The sequence below is a fragment of the Mus caroli genome, unplaced genomic scaffold, assembly GCF_978045245.1.
Source record: "Mus caroli unplaced genomic scaffold, Mus_caroli_1 scaffold_10, whole genome shotgun sequence".
Lineage (NCBI taxonomy): Eukaryota > Metazoa > Chordata > Mammalia > Rodentia > Muridae > Mus > Mus caroli.
This window is the reverse complement of record NW_028227265.1, coordinates 111,296,176-111,315,269: the sequence shown is the minus strand read 5'-3', so window position 1 is coordinate 111,315,269 and position 19,094 is coordinate 111,296,176. Positions and strand designations below refer to the sequence as shown.

General features: G+C 40.4%; 1 protein-coding gene across 1 annotated transcript in view; it reads left to right on the top strand.

Annotated features, from left to right (window-relative positions):
- The window catches only part of Csmd1 (CUB and Sushi multiple domains 1), a 1,626,901-nt gene that overhangs the window by 1,534,351 nt on the left and 73,456 nt on the right, over positions 1–19,094 (top strand). Inside the window, exons 48-49 of the mRNA XM_085844142.1 lie at positions 1,393–1,539; positions 5,208–5,396. Coding sequence (XP_085700268.1) covers positions 1,393–1,539; positions 5,208–5,396 — 336 coding nt within the window. The remainder of the gene's footprint in view (positions 1–1,392; positions 1,540–5,207; positions 5,397–19,094) is intronic.

Below are 19,094 nucleotides of genomic sequence, written 5' to 3'. Positions count from 1 at the left end.
GCATGTTTGTGCAGAGTCCAACAGAGCCTTAAATAGCTTTATCCATGATAAGTCCCTAAAAGTGATTTGGGTGTTAAGAGGAAGTGAAGCTGTGACCTGTCAGTATTTTCCATGAATGGAATGGAGGGCGCCCCTCCCCTTGCCCTGATAAGTTTAGATTATGAATAGCCACAGAAGACCCATTCTCCCATTCTCTCACACATTTCCCCACGCATGAACTTGTGAAATGTGGAAAAGTGAGTAATGATTTTAAGACAAGGGGATGTGGCTGCATCCACAATAGAAAAGGAACAGAGCATAACTCCTGTTTCTTGAAGCTGCTTTCTCTCCCAAGTGACATGGAGATGCAGTCACTGCATAGTACACGGGGCATTTAATGATTTTGCTGTATAAACATTTTGAGAACTTTCAAGTCTATAGAATGACAATATATGTCAATGATAACCTTAAGATTATTTTTATATTTCCTGGATCTATAGTTGCTTTTTTATAGACACACAGAGATTCATTGAGACTGTCTACTCACACATAGCCCCCTCCTAGTTCTAATGGGGATACTTGTAGTCTAAAGAAAGAGAAGTGGGTCGTTGTTCTCATCCATCCATCTACTCTGCATCTATCAACCCATCTACTCCCCACCAGCCCATCCAGCATCTCTCTGCACACACATTTCTTATATGGCACACATTTGACTGCTTGTGAATTACTCTGATACTAATCTACAATTGGTACTTTTAAATATCCATATGTTACTCTTGGGCTTATCTATATGAATATATATATGTGTGTGTGTGTGTGTGTGTGTGTGTGTGTATACTTTACTAATTTTAGATACTATATAAATTTAATTACTCCTCATGATATTTCCAGTACTTAAAGAAAGTTTTAGTCCAAAGTTTATCATGAACAATAATATTGGAATATGTTTGCCATGTAAGTAACTTTTGTACCTATGTGCTAGAGTTGATGAAATTAAAATTTCAGATTTACTGTGTATCATCAAGTTGTTCCCCAAAGTGATTGGCTGTACTTATACACACTGACATTGCAAGAAAGATTCTAGTTTTCCATATGTGTAGTATATTATCCATTATAATAGTAAAAGGATATTCTCATGTTTAAATGTCATTGTTTCACTGATATATTTCATTCATTTCCATAATATGTCACTAGTAACTGATGTACTTGAGTCCCCTACTCCTTCCCCACATTGTTTCATTACCATGGAATGTATTTGTTATTATTTTCATTTGAATATTTTTTCACTTTGAAAAATAAATGTCTATTGTACAATTGCATACATGTTTAATCAACAACTAAGAAAGATCTGCATTTTGTAGGTACCCACATCTGAAAGTTTTCTTTTTCTGTTTTTTTGTTATTTTTTTTTAGGTTCTTCTGGGCAAAGTCCTCTGTTAGTAGTCTTAAGTGGGAACCACACTGAACAATCCAATTTTACCAGCAGAAGTAACCATCTATACCTGCGCTGGTCCACAGACCATGCAACCAGCAAGAAAGGATTCAAGATTCGCTATGCAGGTGAATAGGAGGGCCTGGCCTGGACATCAACTGGAATGGCTTTCAGTACCACAGTCATCTTAACACTAGGTCTAGGTTATGGTGAAGTTCTGACTTCTGACAATTAAAAGCCAGCAAGACGAGCATAGTGGAAGAAATACTTGAAGTGAGAGCCCTAAACTGTGAGAAAACTTGATTAATATGGTATAATTTACTGATTAAGGAGTAAATATTAAAATTTTATACCATGGATAATAAAGACATTTGCCCCAAATTACAGTAATATAGCCAAAATTAGCATTAACACTGGGAACAAATGAGAGTTGATTATACTGCCATAAATTGTATAAACAGTAATTACAGTTGTCCTTAGTAAGTCACTCTATCGATTGCATTCTATATATGTATCTTTACATATGCCTATGCTTTATATACTAGTCTATGTTTTATATAAACATTTACATTATAAGTCTACATTTGGCATACATACATACATGTGTAGTTCTATTTCAAAATTGGAGTTATTTTATCTTTTCTCCTTATTTATTAATCATTGTCTGTAAGTAGATATTTGTATTAAACTAATTAAATCTCCCAGGACATCAATGCAGTGTTAAGCCCTAGTACAGGTTTCAGTGCAATCTGATCTACACCAGTGTTTCTGTTACCCCCATGAGAGCATAGGGGAACTTCATTCCTGGGAACAGTTATGAACCACAGCCCTCTGAGCTCCTCCCAGTCAGTGGTAAGTGGGGTTCTCTTAGCTATCTGTCTTCCTTGGAATGGTAGCATCTAGCACATTAGATGCAGGGTCTTCTGAAAAGCTTTTTTTATCTCCATTGGTGATGTATGTTTTCAGGGTGGAGATCAGCCCCAGGGGACAAAGTGGGTATTGGGGGCTGGAATCTTCCAGCCTTCTCTGGTTGAAAGAGATTAGAAAACCTCACCGACAGTCAGGCTTTGGGACTTGTGGTGTTGAGACAACAATGGGCAGGAGATTCAGACATTCTTCCCTTCAAAATGTGATAAAGATGTGCTCAGGTCTGTGCCACAGTCCCTGAGCAAGGATTGGACTCACAGCCTTGTTCTGAAGAATGGATGCTCAGACTTTTCAGGCTTAAAATTCCTACTCTCTTAGTTAGTTCATCCAGAGATAGGCTAGTAATCTCTAACCCATAATATATGATCCACAAGACCATATCCTTCCCATTTGCACATTGCATTTGCCTGACCCACATGCTGTGGGTCAACCCAATATGAGCCTGGGCTTTGTGCTTTATGACTGGGGAGAAGGTTGTTCAGGAAAGGAACCTGGGCTTCCCAGCTCTGAACTCTCATTGTATTGTTCTTTTCACATATTGACAAGCAATCATAGGGTTTTGTGATATAGTAAAGCAGATTTGTAAAGACAAGATAATTATATTCGACTAAATATATTAATAGGATGTAAGACCTTTCAGCCATCCAAATATTGCCTCTGTTATGTGGAAGATTATGGCTTTGAAACTAACTTGTTTGGGCTAGAGAGACTGCTCAGTGATTAAAAGCACTTTCAGGTCTCACAGGGGACACAGGTTTGGTTTCCGGTAATTTCAAGGCCCACAACTGCCTGTAACTCCAGTTCCTGGTTTCTGATCACTGAGGGTACTTGCCTGCATATATAAAATGCGTGTGTGTGTGTGTGTGTGTGTGTGTGTGTGTGTGTGTGTGTGTATGAGAGAGAGAGAGAGAGAGACAGACAGACAGACAGACAGACAGACAGACAGACAGACAGAGAGAGACAGAGACAGAGACAGAATTAATACTTGAAAGCTGGCGAGATGGCTCATCAACTATGGACATTTGGGAATCTTTCTTAGAGAGCATCCTGGTTTGTTTCCCAGTACCCACATGGTGCCTTATAATCATTTCCAACTCTAGTTCCAGAAGATCTAACTCCCTGTTTCTGGCCCCCAAGCAAACCAAACGCATGTGTAATACACAGATATACATGTATGCAAAACACACATACACATAAAAGAGATAAAATTTAAATAAACGAATAAAAACTAATAGCCATATCTAAGTTTAAAAATGTCTCCTAGCAGAATTGGATTCTTGTTGAATTTTATGAATTTTCTATTGTAACGTATAATTCTACGTTTTCTTTTTCTTTTTTTTTTTTTTACTGTACGAGAAAAGTATTTATTTTCAATAGAAGGAAAATAATAAATAAGTAAATCAATAAAATAACCATGGAATCTAGTAGTAGTAGCATTTTAAAATGGGACTTATTGCTTACTAATGTATTAAAATCTAGAGCATAATGTCAAGTTCTTATGCCTGAAAGCTTTTTTTATTGGATATTTTCTTTATTTATACTTCAAATATTTCTCCCTTTCCATGTCTCCCCTTCAGAAATCCCCTATCCCATTCCCTCTCCCCCTGCCTCTATGAGAGTGCTCCCCTACCCACTCACTCCTTAAGTTCTACATTTTCAATGTTTGAGCAAATAGTTTACCCAAATCTCATGTATTATATAAAAAAAATTATGTATGTATCAAAGCATACTCCATCAGACCACTATACAAAATGTTCTTGTTCATGATTGAAATGTTCATGCTCTTGATTGAAAAAAAAAGTTCAATGCCTGTTTTCTTTTTTTAATCATTCCTTTTTTTAAATGTAGAGTATGTTGAGGTTACAAATGTGGTGTCCTGGGCAAGGCCATATCACTTCTTACCCTTGTTTTTCTGAATGGCAGCCTGAGGGTACCATGTGGGGTGGGTGCCCGCTATGAAGATTGGTCACTTCCTGGCCTTGCTGTAGTCCACACCCTGCCTAGTGTTGAAACACAGCAGAGGGCTGGAGGTTCACAAGGAGACCCTGTGGAACTCATAAATGCTTACTTAGCCCAGAAGCTCAGAATACCCAAGATACAATTCACAAACCACATGAAACTCAAGAAGAAGGAAGAACAAAATGTGGATACTTTGATCCTTCTTAAAAGGGAAAACAAAATACCCATGGAAGGAGTTATAGAGACAAAGTGTCAAGCAGAGACTGAAGTAATGATCATCTAGAGACTACCCCACCTGGGGATCTATCCCGTATAGTCACCAAACCCAGACACTACTGTGGATGCCAACAAGAGCTTGCTAACAGGAGCCTGATATAGCTGTCTCCTGAGAGGCTTTGCCAGTGCCTGACAAATACAGAGGTGGATGCTCACAGCCATCCATTGTACTGAGCACAGGGTCCTCAATGAAGGAACTAGAGAAAGGACCCAAGGAGCTAAAGGGGTTTGCAGCTCCATAGGAGGAACAACAGTATGAACTAACCAGTGCCCCCAGAGTTCCCAGGAACTAAATCACCAACCAAAGAGCACACATGGTGAGACTCATGGCTCCAGCCACATATGCAGCAGAGGATGGCCTAGTCAGTCATCAATGAGAGGAGAGGTCCTCCATCCTGTGAAGAGTCTATGGACCAGTATAGGGGAATGCCAGGGCCAGGAAGCAGGAGTGGGTGGGTTGGTGAGCAGGGGGAGGGGGGAATAACATTTGAAATGGAAATAAAGAAAATACCTAGTTTAAAAAAAAAAAAAGCCTGGACTTGCTGCTCATTCCCAGTTTTTAAATCCCTTTTGTTTGCTACTCCTGTGTCCCAGGTTGGTTTGTAACCTCCTTGTGTCTGTTTTCTTGTCCCAGCTCCTTACTGCAGCCTCACCTCTACACTCAAGAATGGTGGCATTTTAAATAAAACCACTGGGGCAGTGGGGAGCAAGGTACACTACTTCTGCAAGCCTGGTTATCGAATGATTGGCCACAGCAATGCGACCTGCAGGCGGAACCCAGTGGGAGTGTATCAGTGGGACTCGATGGCACCACTTTGCCAGGGTAAGAGATGGCTTCCACCCAAACCCTGGTTGCTATTCTTTGTTCTGATTTTAATTGTTCTCCAGAAATGAGAGAGATTTTACAGGAGAGCTGAAGAGAAACATGTAGCAGGTTCCTTTGCTCATTGATGTGACAAATACCCAAGGAAAAGCAGCTTAGGAGAGAAAGTCTTGTATATGGTTCATCCCAGCAGGATCCCAGAAGGATCCCAGCAGGACAGTTTGATGGTTCTAGGCTGTGATGGTCAGAGGTCAAGGCTGTTTGCTCACATCCCTGAACAAAGATGCTGAGAGAAAGGAATAGATTCTAAACTATCCTTGCCCTTCCCTCTTTTGTTCAGTATGGACTTTCAAGTCCTGAGAATGGACCATTCATATTCAGGTTGGGTCTTCCTCCCAAGTCTGTCCCCTTTGCTAAAGCTCTTGCTCACACAGTGTCTGTCTCCTTGGGATTGTAAATTCAGTCAAATGGACAGCAGAGATGTACCACCACAGTAGATTTAAATTGGTACAGTTCAGCTTCCCATTGATAATGCAAACACTGCTAACATTTGCAGAAGGCTCTGCGGCTCTGCACTGTCTGGATTCAGAAAACGAGCAGGCAGTCCCTAGATTGTGGCTACAGTTATTCTGATTATAGTGTGCTCTTCATCTTGAATCTTTAAAAAGGCATCACGCGATTAAGATTCAAAGTAACTTTGCCTGATCATTATTTCAAATATACCCTATCAAAAATTCTCACTTCCTTGGTTTACATTAAAAACTTTTCCTTTGGGCCATAATATTTGCCCCCCCCTTTGGCCATTTTAATCTAGGGCTAATTAATGTTGATTTCATTATTTTAATTTTATATATACATTTTAATGTAGACTTAAGGGTTTGAGGTGGCAAAATTTCATAGTTTTGTCTTACTGAGGTTTATATTCACAGAAAGCTCTCTCAACCTCTGAAAGTCAGCAATGAGTCATGAATGGATCTTAAAATGAGCAGTCTCATTTGCCTCTCACATGACCTGTTCAATGTTCTACCACTGCTGGACAAGAGTGTATTGGACAGGGATCGTACTTGTATGTCTTTAATCACATTACCGTTATCCAAACAGTACCCTAGTTTCTGTTTTCACTTTCCGCAGTCTTTGTTAATGGAAGATAAAGAATACAGTGGCTCTCAGTAGCTTGGGCTAATAGAAGTGCTAAAAGTTTCTTCCAAAGTAGGCTACTTAGTCGAGAAAACATAATGCTTATTTGTTTTCAGTGCTGGAGTCACTGGGCCAGGCACTTGCCCACTTGACAAATGTAAACAAAGCAACACATTTGTGTCTTCACATGACAAGTATTTGGAATCACATACTTTCCTTTAAGATGCTTCATGTAGTACCAGAATCTTTTGGTCTCTGCTGTTTTCGTTGGCTTTGTTTTGGTCCTTGTCTTAGTGAATCCAGTATGTTGGCAGGAATGTTACTCAAATGAGGAGTCAGGTGAGACATGAGAAAGTCCCATTTCCTTGGCGCCAAGGCAATACCTGATGACCTTCTGTTTTTTTTCTGCTCTGTAAAATGGGAGTTTTGATAGTTGGTTCTTTGACTATTGGAAGACTTATGGTCTGAGGGAGACTATACCTTCCAATATAATGTGAAGGTAGCTAGTGCCATTGGGTCTCGATGGGGATTCACATGGCACTTGTTCCAGGCTTACTTGGGACTCCTGGCATCTCAAATGACAGGGCTAGGACCCAGGCCTCCTTATCCAGGATGGCTTGTTCATAAATAGCGGCTCATGCAGTCTCTGTCTTGACAGTCTGGGAAGGATAGAAGCACCAGGCCAGATGTCACCCATGGGTTTCTGAGAAGTGAGGGTTATTTTTTCTCTCTTAGCTTGACCTTTTAAATGATTTCTCTCAGCAAAGCTGTCTTGGTTTTTTTTTTTTTTTTTTTTCCTCCCTGATAAAGCCAGGCATATCTTCTGTCCTGCAGCCTTCATTTCCTGCCTCAGAGCAAAAAACTCTGCCAAGCAGCTGTTTCATTATCAATACACTGATCTTCATCTTGAGGAGCAGCCTGCCCGGGAGCTGAGATTTCCTGCGCTATCTTGGAGATGCAGTTAAACGGGTGCATCACAGAGCACACTTTCAAGCTGCCCCTGTTAAACAGTACAGTGCCCACACAGCTGTACATTTGAAAGCTGATGCTCAGAGCCTTGTATGAGCTGGAGCTATGGTATGGGCTCATGTCCCTTTGGTTTTGACTTGCAGTTTGCTAGTGTTTGAAGGGCAACTAAGAAGGGGGGGGGAAAAGATCTTGCCCATAAACTGCACAATTAAGCTTTTGTTCTCAAAAATCAAGCATTTAAGACATAAACCACTGTTATCTGTTGTCAGATTGTTTATTCAAAAATAGTCAGATTTGAAAAGCAGAGCATCTCTGATTAAAGCAATTTCTCTCATTGGTTGGTGACAAAGAGTTTGTTTTGACCTTGAGAGTTTACTAATATTTTTGAGCAGTTAATGACTTCATATCTTTCAAAACTCATAACTTTGAGAACTCTGTTACCTCTAATTTGTTTAAAGATCACATTGCAGACAAATATACACTGTACCCTGAAATTACCAGACCCAAAGTCTATGTCTCAATGAACTTCTATAGACATAGAATTATCTCACGGTATCTTAAAGGCTGTGGAGGTTGGCAAAGTCATGAGTGGGTAAGAGCTGTGTTTCCTGAGGTTCTACTTATGCTGCTCTTTAACCGTATGAACATGAGGACCTGTGGGTGACACTATCCAAGGAGATCTCACTGTGAACATCAGCTATCTCTATGGCCTCAGTATCCCACATGTTGCCTGTTTCCAGAGCTACCATCTTCCTGAAGGATTGGGAGCTTTGCCTTTAGAAAGTTCATAGCAAAGCCCTCTTTACAAAGCTAAAGAATTCCATCTGAAGACTGGGAGTAACTAAATAATTGATTAATTAATTGGTTTACTTAGTAAGTCATAACGTTATTTTACATATGGACATGAATCACAAGGGTTAATTGTGACCCTGGCTTTCAATCTCATATGCAAATTTACTTCTATAATGCCCTTTTGTTCTGGGAGCAACTCAATAGCTCTAGAGATATAGATTTACTTAAAAATTAATGGAAGTTTAAATGCAATATTAAAATGATGACTGGGAGTTTTATGTGTGCACCTCTGTCTCTGTCTCTCTCTCTCTGTGTATGTGTGTGTGTGTGCATGTGTGTGAAAATAGATTATAGGTAGTATGTGAGCCATGCTTTAAACTGCAGGCATATTCATCAAATCTCTATTTAACTCAGACTTTCAAATCCCAACAAGCAAAATGTAAAGTGCGGTCCATCCATCTACCCTGGATCAGGATAGAACCAAACTCACTCATGTTACAGGTCTGAACTTGACTCCTGAACTAATTCTAAGAGTCAAGTGTGTTACTCCCATGATTTACTGAGGGAGGCTTTCCTAAGGGTGTGGACCTGCAGGGGTTCTTGCCTAAGATTTGGTCTCATGATCTCTAATTCCAGAACAGACACTCCCTCACCTGTTTTGTTTGAAGTAATAAACGAAAAGTATGGGCCTGAAGCCCTTCCAAAGCACCAGCTACAAGAGGTCCCATTGAAAGAGGAACTGTTGTATGATGCCAACACTGACATATTAGTATGACTAGGCTTTCAGTGAGCACTTGCTAACTTGTCCGAGGTCAACACACTTAAGGAGCTGAGGAACTTCCTCTTCGGGGTGGTAATAGACTCTGTGATCTGAATTCTTTCTGTGAGGAACCAGGCAGGAAACCAGGCCATGCATAGTCTGTCGTCTTGTATTAGTCTTCAATTTTCAATCCGTTTTTAGTGTGTGAGTTGAGAACATGTCAACTGGAGACTAGTTCTAACTAATGACCTCATGTCTGCCAACATTTGGAGTGATAGGAGTGGTCAAGTTCAGGCCATGCTTCAAAGGACAGTTCTATCACTCACCAGGGTACAAGGAATATTCCCCAAGGGGACATCATTTCCCTATATCTTGTAATAAATTAAATAATGTATTTCCCCTGCCCCTGCTTAGTGCAGACAAGGATGACAAATGTGGCTCGTGATTGAGGCAATAGTGAGGGTGTGTGCTCAAAGTCATTTCTCATAAGATAGCTGGACGAAGTGTGTAGGGAAAGGATTTTAATCACAAGAGAGTTATGAGTCCCCCAGGTTGAAACTGGCCACAGAAATCAACTGTGACCCTGGCATGAAAGAAAGTTCTATAGTGTATGAGCAGTGCTTGCCAGGCAAATGTAAGCATGTTATGTAGCATACATAAATGGTGTAAAGGTGAGTAGAAGGACCTGGCATTGCTCTTCCATTTTTGCAGCATGGGAAAGGGTGGGGCGTGGCATGGGCAGGGCGGAGGGAAGAGTAGCATGGAACTTTTGATTTAGCATGAAGGGCTTTGATAATGATCACTTTGAACTCATTAAAAGATGGAGAGTTGAGATGGTCAAAAGCCTGGGTACAGCTTAGGCCACTGCATAATTGATGGACTTTCATTAAAGGGACAGTGCACCTTTACTTACAAAACTGATGGTTTACAAATCCCAGGCCCTCTAGAAGGAAGAGCTGTACTACAGTCTGAATGGGAGGTAGTTCCCCAGGTGACTGAGGGGCAAACCTTGTGTGGCAGCTAGGGATAAATGTGGAGTGCTCAGGGAACTTGTCTTTGGAAGATTCTTAAAGGGTTGAAGGTTGAATCACCAAGACAAGTGGGCTGTCTAGAGTTTACAGAGAACAGGGTGTGATGGAATCAGGACAAGCCATTGTATCAGACATTGTCTCCATGGGAGCCAGTGACCATCAGTCTTATGATTTCCTTCTGAGGAAAAGGGTGTAGTCTGTGATGCCAATGATGTCTTTTTCCATATGGTTTCTAACATATATAGTGCAGTTGGAAGGAAACAACCTGAAAGCAGGTCAGGTGATGTTTTCCCTTTTGTGATCATGATGGAGTTATAGGAGCACCTATCAGCAGGGCCCACAGGACTCTAGGATTTAGGTATAACCCTAGATATCTTGGAATATACACCTGGAAAGTTTCAACTGACATGTGGCATCAAGAACCAAACTGCACTTTCCTCAAATGAAGATATGTGGTCCAGAGTCTTAGCAAGATAAATAGATCAAGGCCAACTGTTTATTTGTAGTTTTCATAGTTTAATGTATTTTAATAGCAAACTTACAGGAACAGAAAATAGGCAGCAAAACATATATACATATATGTTTCCTTGCAGGGCAACACAGTTTTAAGAAGTGCAGTGACTGGCTCAATGATAAAAAATACCAATAGAAATTTACTTTTTTTTTTTAAGAAATCTAAATGCTAGCATTGTCCAGAAAAAATGTCACAGGTTCATTTATAATCATTATAAAGTTGCACTATTGAGACATGATCCCTGTGACATTTTGACTTGTGTTAATGCTGGCACTCCACGCTTATAATAAAAATTCACACATGAAAATGTAAAAACTGCCAACACCTGATTCATGGCCCTGCTGTTACACTCAATGCCATAGACTTTGTTAACTTTTGACCCCCTCAGGGAAAATATCTAACATTCGGGGTAACAGAAGGAAGAGGAAAAATTTTGATTTATTTTTCTTTTAAGAATTAAGTGTTTCATATTATTAGTGACTATTGAGAAGGGTGCTGTTTCCCTAATTTCTTTCTCAGCCTGTTTATTCTTTGTGTAGAGAAAGCCCATTGACTTCTCTGAGTTAATTTTATATCAAGCTACTTCACCGAAGCTATTTATCAGGCTTAGGAGATCTCTGGTGGAATTTTTAGGGTCAATATACTATCATATCATCTGCAAAAAGTGATATTTTGACTTCTTCCTTTCCAATTTGTATCCCCTTGATCTCCTTTTGTTATCAAATTGCTCTGGCTAGGACTTCAAGTACAATGTTGAATAGGTATGGAGAAAGTGGACAGCCTTGTCTAGTCCCTGATTTTAGTGGGATTGCTTCCAGCTTCTCACCATTTACTTTGATGTTGGCTACTGGTTTGCTGTAGATTGCTTTTATCATGTTTAGGTATGGGCCTTGAATTCCTGATCTTTCCAAGACTTTTATCATGAATGGGTGTAGGATTTTGTCAAATGCATTCTCCGCGTCTAAGGAGATGGTCATGTGGTTTTTGTCTTTGAGTCCTTGGCATGACTCTAACTAAGGAAGTGAAAGGTCTCTATAATAAGAACTTCAAGTCTCTGAAGAAAGAAATTAAAGAAGATCTCAGAAGATGGAAAGATCTCCCATGCTCATGGATTAGCAGGATCAACATTGTAAAAATGGCTATCTTGCCAAAAGCAATCTACAAATTCAATGCAATCCCCATCAAAATTCCAACTCAATTCTTCAACGAATTAGAAAGAGCAATCTGCAAATTCATCTGGAATGTCAAAAAACCTAAGATAGCAAAAACTCTTCTCAAGGATAAAAGAACCTCTGGTGGAATCACCATGCCTGACCTAAAGCTGTACTACAAAGCAATTATGATAAAAACTTCATGGTACTGGTATAGCGACAGACAAGTAGACCAATGGAATAGAAGTGAAGACCCAGAAATGAACCCACACACCTATGGTCACTTGATCTTCGACAAGGGAGCTAAAAACATCCAGTGGAAAAAAGACAGCATTTTCAACAAATGGTGCTGGCACAACTGGCAGTTATCATGTAGAAGAATGCAAATTGATCCATTCCTATCTCCTTGTACTAGGGTCAAATCTAAGTGGATTAAGGAACTCCACATAAAACCAGAGACACTGAAACTTATAGAGGAGAAAGTGGGGAAAAGCATCGAAGATATGGGCACAGGGGAAAAATTCCTGAATAGAACAGCAATGGCTTATGCTGTAAGATCGAGAATTGACAAATGGGACTTCATAAAACTGCAAAGCTTCTGTAAGGCAAAAGACACCGTCAATAAGACAAAAAGGCCACCAACAGACTGGGAAAGGATCTTTACCTATCCTAAATCAGATAGGGGACTAATATCCAATATATATAAAGAACTCAAGAAGGTGGATTCCAGAAAATCAAATAACCCCGTTAAAAAATGGGGCTCAGAGCTGAACAAAGAATTCTCATCTGAGGAATAATGAATGTCTGAGAAGCACCTGAAAAAATGTTCAGCATCCTTAATCATCAGGAAAATGCAAATCAAAACAACCCTGAGATTTCACCTCACACCCGTCAGAATGGCTAAGATCAAAAATTCAGGTGACAGCAGATGCTGGCGAGGATGTAGAGAAAGTGGAACACTCCTCCACTGTTGGTGGGATTGCAAGCTTGTACAACCACTCTGGAAATCAGTCTGGCAGTTCCTCAGAAAATTGGACATAGTACTACTGGAGAATCCGGCAATACCTCTCCTGTGCATATATCCAGAAGATGTTCCAACTGGTAAGAAAGACACATGCTCCACTATGTTCATAGTAGCCTTATTTATAATAGCCAGAAGCTGAAAAGAACCCAGATGCCCCTCAACAGAGGAATGGATACAGAAACATGTGGTACATTTATACAATGGAGTACTACTCAGCTAATAAAAAGAATGAATTTATGAAATTCCTAGGCAAATGGATGGACCTGGAGGGCATCATCCTGAGTGAGGTAACCCAATCACAAAAGAACTCAAATGATATATTCTCACTGTTAAGTGGATATTAGCCCAGAAACTTAGAATACCCAAGATATAAGATACAATCTGCGAAACACATGAAACTCAAGAAGAATGAAGACCAAAGTGTGGACACTTTACCCCTTCTTAGAATTGGGAACAAAACACCCATGGAAGGAGTTACAGAGACAAAGTTTGGAGCTGAACAAAAGGATGGACCATCCATCTAGATATATTGAGTGGATAGCATTGTCCACAACTATATTACATTACTATGGAGAGAAAATTGCTTCACCTTGTTTTATTCTTTCACACTCTCAAATAGCTGTTAGCTATGTCAACTGGCAATAAAGACCACTCTGTCTTTGTCCCTCTGTCTCTTCATCTGCAAAACATGGATTTTCTCTGTGGCCTCTGCCACTTCTTACAGATTAAATCAAGACTGGCCATCAAGGAAGGTGCAAGTGGTCATCCTGAGACAGGTAGGCTTGCTTGGAGGACACTGGAGTTAGACTAAGCATGGGAAGATGTCTGAATATGACAGAAATTTGAATAGCATGGTAGCAGGAGAGGAACAGAGATGAAGTTTTGAAAGCCTTCTTCTTATGTTCGCACGTAGTCAAGGGCTTTGCCATGGACACAGATGGAAAATGAACTTTGATTATTTTTCTAAATGTCCCTTTCAAAGATGGGTGGAGGCTGTCATAGCATAGGCAGTCAGTGACCTTTGTGCTCTGGGCTAGCCAGGATCTGGGTTTTCAATGGAAACAAAGAAAACAAGAGAGAAGAGGCTAGAAGTTGGGCAGGCCAGGGAACATTCTAGATTTATGTATCATTCCTTTCCTCTCTGTTAGTAACTTAATTATACCTTCAACAACACCTCACCATTATTACCTGCTGAAGTTGACCATAACTGGAAAAGCCATCACTTCAATGAACTTTTAGAGGCCAGAAGCCTCCCATTGGATAAATGAGCCTTAAATGGGGGTTTCTAATTTTTTATGAAGTTGGAGATTCTGTTCTGCATAGTATCCACTATTGTGAAGTGGTTGGAATTTGAAGTCTCTACTGGGGCCAGTCTCTATACAATGCATGTTGTCCCTAAAACATGGTATCAGTCAGAGAGAGGCTGAAGGATGCTTTACCGTTAAACTCTTGAATGCTTCTACTGTAATTTTTCCAGAAACTAGATCAGAAAAATACAAAAGACTCACAACTCAACTAGTCAAGGAGTCAGGGCATCTTCAGAGACCATCAGATGACATCTCTCTGTAGCTCCCTGCAGAGTGGGTTTGCACAGGCCATGTGGTCTCCCCCAACTACATACACACGTGCTCAGCAGTGCCATCTCAGGTTCTCTGACTGAAGCACAGTTCAAGGGAAACTAAAATCTAGGATTCTCAAAGAACTGTTCAGTTGAACATACTTTGTCTATATAAACTGATCATGTGTGGTCAATTATAAGAGAAATATTCTATTTTAAGAGAAGCTGCAGCCATCAGACTGGAATGGAGGGTAGCTATCCTCAGGCCACACTCCTTTGAATCATCGATTAACAATTACAGAATTTGTAGGCCCACATATAGTTTCTTTTTCATCTAAACCATGGAATGATGATTTTGCAGTGCTTGGTTTCTTTAGTGAATGCATGATTACAGGAGACTCTGTGGGGCAGGTGTCCAATGCCTTTGAAGTTATGGAAACCATCCTCTCTACTTGTCCATCCATCACGAGACCTGAGTGTGAAATTGTATCATTCTGTCACTTCTCTGTCACCAATGAGTATGACTTTTCAAGTTTGTCATATTTTAACTCAATTGTAGGTTTCTTCATGAGAACCTTTGAAGGTATCCATCTTCCAGTCTACCATCTACCTTCTTATCCATATGTTTATGCATTGCCCATCCATTCACTCACTAACCCAACCACTATCCCTATTTACTTATGTGTCGATGCTATCTATTGATTGCCTATCACTTATTCAATCATCTATAACAATCTAATTATCCCTGTAGCTATTGTCCTCTATCTATCTATCTATCTATCTATCTATCTATCTATCTATCTATCATCTATCTATCTATCTATCTATCTATCCTCTCTCTATCCATTCTTCCAACTATCTACCTATCACCTATTCATCACTATACTCACGTGTAGCTACAATTTTCTCCCTTTCCTCCATTGTTGATGTTTTCTGCTAGACATCTCCTGCTTTGGTTTTTAAACTAAGACAGCCTAACATCATGTCCTCCCTCAACATCTAGGAATGCTCTCCTGTCCTAACAACAGTTACTCTCATCTTTCCACTGGGCAGCAGCTGGCCTGACTCACCGGAGAACCAAGCAGTGCTACAGCCTTCAGACATGATTTCAGTAGAAACAGAGCAGACTCTTCTTCGAACTTTGCGTGTCTGGAAGCTTCTTGCTCCAGGTGCAGGAAAAAGACCATGCAGACTTTTGTCCTTTATTCTCAAAGTCTGCTGGACTGCTTCTCGTACCCGCTCACTGAGTCCTAAGTTACTGGCTTAAACTCACTCTGCATTTTCAAGGACTGATAATTATAGTTCCTAAAAGAATCAATAAAGCTTTCTCTGGGGTTAAAAGTATGATTTACTAGCAACAACTGTTAAGAAATAGAGTGTTGAGGCCCTTCTCTCTGCAAGAGTCTTCCTCTGTTGTCCTGTCAATCACAGAACCTTTCACATTTAGGAGTTACACGTATATCCATATTATAGGCCCTAACTTTCTTTTATTAAAATGCAGACAAATACCGAGGCCAGTGATTTTGAGAATTTATTATGTCCTTCAAAGTTAATTATCTCAAACTGGTATTCAGTGGGGCTGGAGTGATAGCTCAGCAGTTAAGAGCATCTAGAGTTAAGTGGCTCTTCCAGAGGGCTTAGGTTCAATTCGTGGACCTACATGGTGGCTTATGGCACTCTGAACTCCAGTTCTTTTGGATCTGATGTCCTCTTCTGGCCTCCTCAGTCACCAGGCACACACGTGGTACATAATCATATGTTCTGGCAAAGCTCACATACATGTAAGAGAAAAACAAAAGAAGACTGTATTTGTTGGCTTGAATGCTCTCTGCTGAGTCACAATTTCACTTGTCAATAAAAAGAGAACATTCCCACTGGTCCATGTCAGCCTGCCCATGTACTGGCATTGGAAAAACACTGTGCGGTTTTGTCATAGTCAAATCCCAGGATATAAACTTCCAGATTAATGCTACTAAATCCACTTATAATGCCATGCCACCCTTACTAGTGTCTCACCCCAGCATGCTTTCTTCAGACAGAGATGTTGTCCCATGGAAAGGCAATGCCTGGCCCCCACCCCAGCCCTGGAAATTAAAATTCTTCCCCGTTCCTAACAGTCTACTCCAGTTCCTTGTGTTAGTGAAATGAATATGTCCTTCCCTTTTGCTGCTGGCTTCCTTACCTGCCACAGTGCTCCCAGGATCATCTCTGTGTGTTATGTCTTATAATCCCCTTCCTGCTGGAGGCTGAGTACTATGTATATGTCATTGACATTTTGCTACCCATGTACCCATTCATGGAGAACTGAGTGGCTTCTACATCTTAGTGACTGTGAACAATGTTACTGAGAATATGAGTGTACAGTTATATCTCTTAGATGCTATATTTGGGCACAAACTCAGAACTAGAATTGTTAGGTAGCTCCGAGGTTTCATTCCTAGGTGTAAAAAATAAAAGGATGCACTTATTTGTGTGTATGTGTGAAAGAGAGGCAGAGACAGAGAGACAGAAAAAGCTAGATATATATATATATAGAGAGAGAGAGATAGATAGATAGATAGAGTAAAAGAGAGAGACAGAGAGACAGAGAGAGAGACAGAGGAAAGACACACACACACACAGAGAAAGAGAAAGAGAGAGAGAGAGAGAGAGAGAGAGAGAGAGAGAGAGAGAGAGAGAGAGAGAGAGAGAGAGAGAGAGAGAACAGATTGCAGGCATTATTTATCTCCTTCAGCCATAGTCTCCAGGATAGAGCTCAGGTGGTTAGGTGTAGCAGCAGGTGCCTTTGCCCTCTGAGCTATCCTGCTGGGCTCCATTTTTCAGTGTTGAGTCCCCACAAGGCTGTTTCTAACAATGACTATCATAGCTCATTACCACGGGGGGGGGGGGCAGTCTACTGCCATCTTCAATTACACTTGCTAGTTTTTATCTTCTAATACAGTTTTTATTGTTCTTATTTTTGTGAAAGCCACAGACAAATAGCTTCAGATCCCGGGGGTAGCAGTGGCAACCTCTGGGTGGTCAGTATTACAGAGTGTGATCCTCTTAACACCTCCTGGTGACCATCTACCTGCACCATGCATGTGCCCAGCACCATGCATGTGCCCCATACGTGAGTTATTTCTGCTTATAGGACATGGAGCTCTGGGGAGCAGCTCCTGGGATGTTGGATTCAGAGCTTGAACTCAAGTGTCCTCCTGTGTGTTAAATTCCTCTGGTTGTCTTTCTTTAGATGCTTGCTTTTTATGCATTAAAACTTTGATTTACATTCCTAAGAAATAACTATTACTTTCCAACTTTGTTACCTATACTTCTCTGTGGCTTTGTACCAGTAAGTGGTTGATGGAGTTTATTTTACAGCTGTATTACATGTGTTTCATGTTAGGTAGGCTATTTACACAAAGGTTCTAGAGACTAGGTAGGAGACAAGGCTAGAGTCTTTGCAACCAGCCACTTGCAAGAAGGCATGAAAGGAGCCTTTTGTGATCATTTTGTTTTTATGTTATACTTGGGCTAGCTTGCACTGTTTTTCAGAGGTTTAGAAGAGCAGAATGGTCTCTCAGCTACATTCTGGTCTATCCTACAGAACAGCTGACCATTGTCATACTGCCCATGGATTTTGAATTGCTCATCTGTATAATTTAGGTTCTTCAAGCCCCACTTCTGGTTCCCTCTATCCATCCTTGCTCTCAGAAACTATCTTCAGCTCTCATAACAAAGGGGAGGACATTTCTCAGGCTAGACTGTGGCCCTGCATATTCCTGTAGTTACACTATCATAACCAGCACTGGACTTAGAGACTTCTGTATCTCCCTCTTCATCTGCTCTGAGTTTCCCTTTGTGCCTCACATGTTGACTGTGTGTGAGATTTAGTTAAGCTTCAAGCACAAGGTTTATTCATCACTAAGTACTCAAAGAAGTGACTTGAGAAATCTAAGACAGAGGAGAAAATAGGAAAAGGAGCCTCAGGGATATTAGCAAAAATGACCAGCTGCTCTGTGGCCTTTGCTTTTAGGATTGCGTTTTGAAACTTATTTTTAACCTGCTTGTCTGTTAATGAGTAGGCTGGTGCTGTCTTGATATTAGACATAAAAATAAAATTGCTCATTTGTGGGTAGTAACCTGGGGCCAATAACCAAGAAGCATCTAATACCTGAGATATGATATGATATGTGATAGTACCCTATCACAGCTTTTAATGGGTCATAAACATTCAGGAAAGGGAGGCTAGAAAGAGGTATCAGTGGTGTAGAGTACTGCTGTTCTTCTACGGGCTTGGGATTAGGGTTTCGATTCCCAGCACCTACATAGCAACTCACAACCATCTGTATCTATAACTTCAATTCCCAGAGACCTGACAACTTCTTGCTTCCTTGGCTACCAGATACATGGTAGACTGAAATATTTGCACATAAAATAAAAACACATCACAGTAAGTCCAGTAAGAGCATAATATCTCTAAAATCTATGATATTCACAACACAAACTACTGATTGATTCTACCTTTCTGTATGCATTAAGGGTTGAATGAGGTAATATATAGGAAATATATTTCCATTGTCCCAGAGGATTTATCAATAAATGTCCCAAATAATTTTGGTTATGATAACATCGTTGATATATGGGAATGTGAGCCCTAAAACCCTCTTCATTCATATAATTTTCTCAGTCTATGGACATTACCACTGGAGTGTCTTGTCTGTGGAAGTTCAGAGAGGTAATGTGACCAAGAACATCACAGGCTCTGGGAAAATTCAGGAAT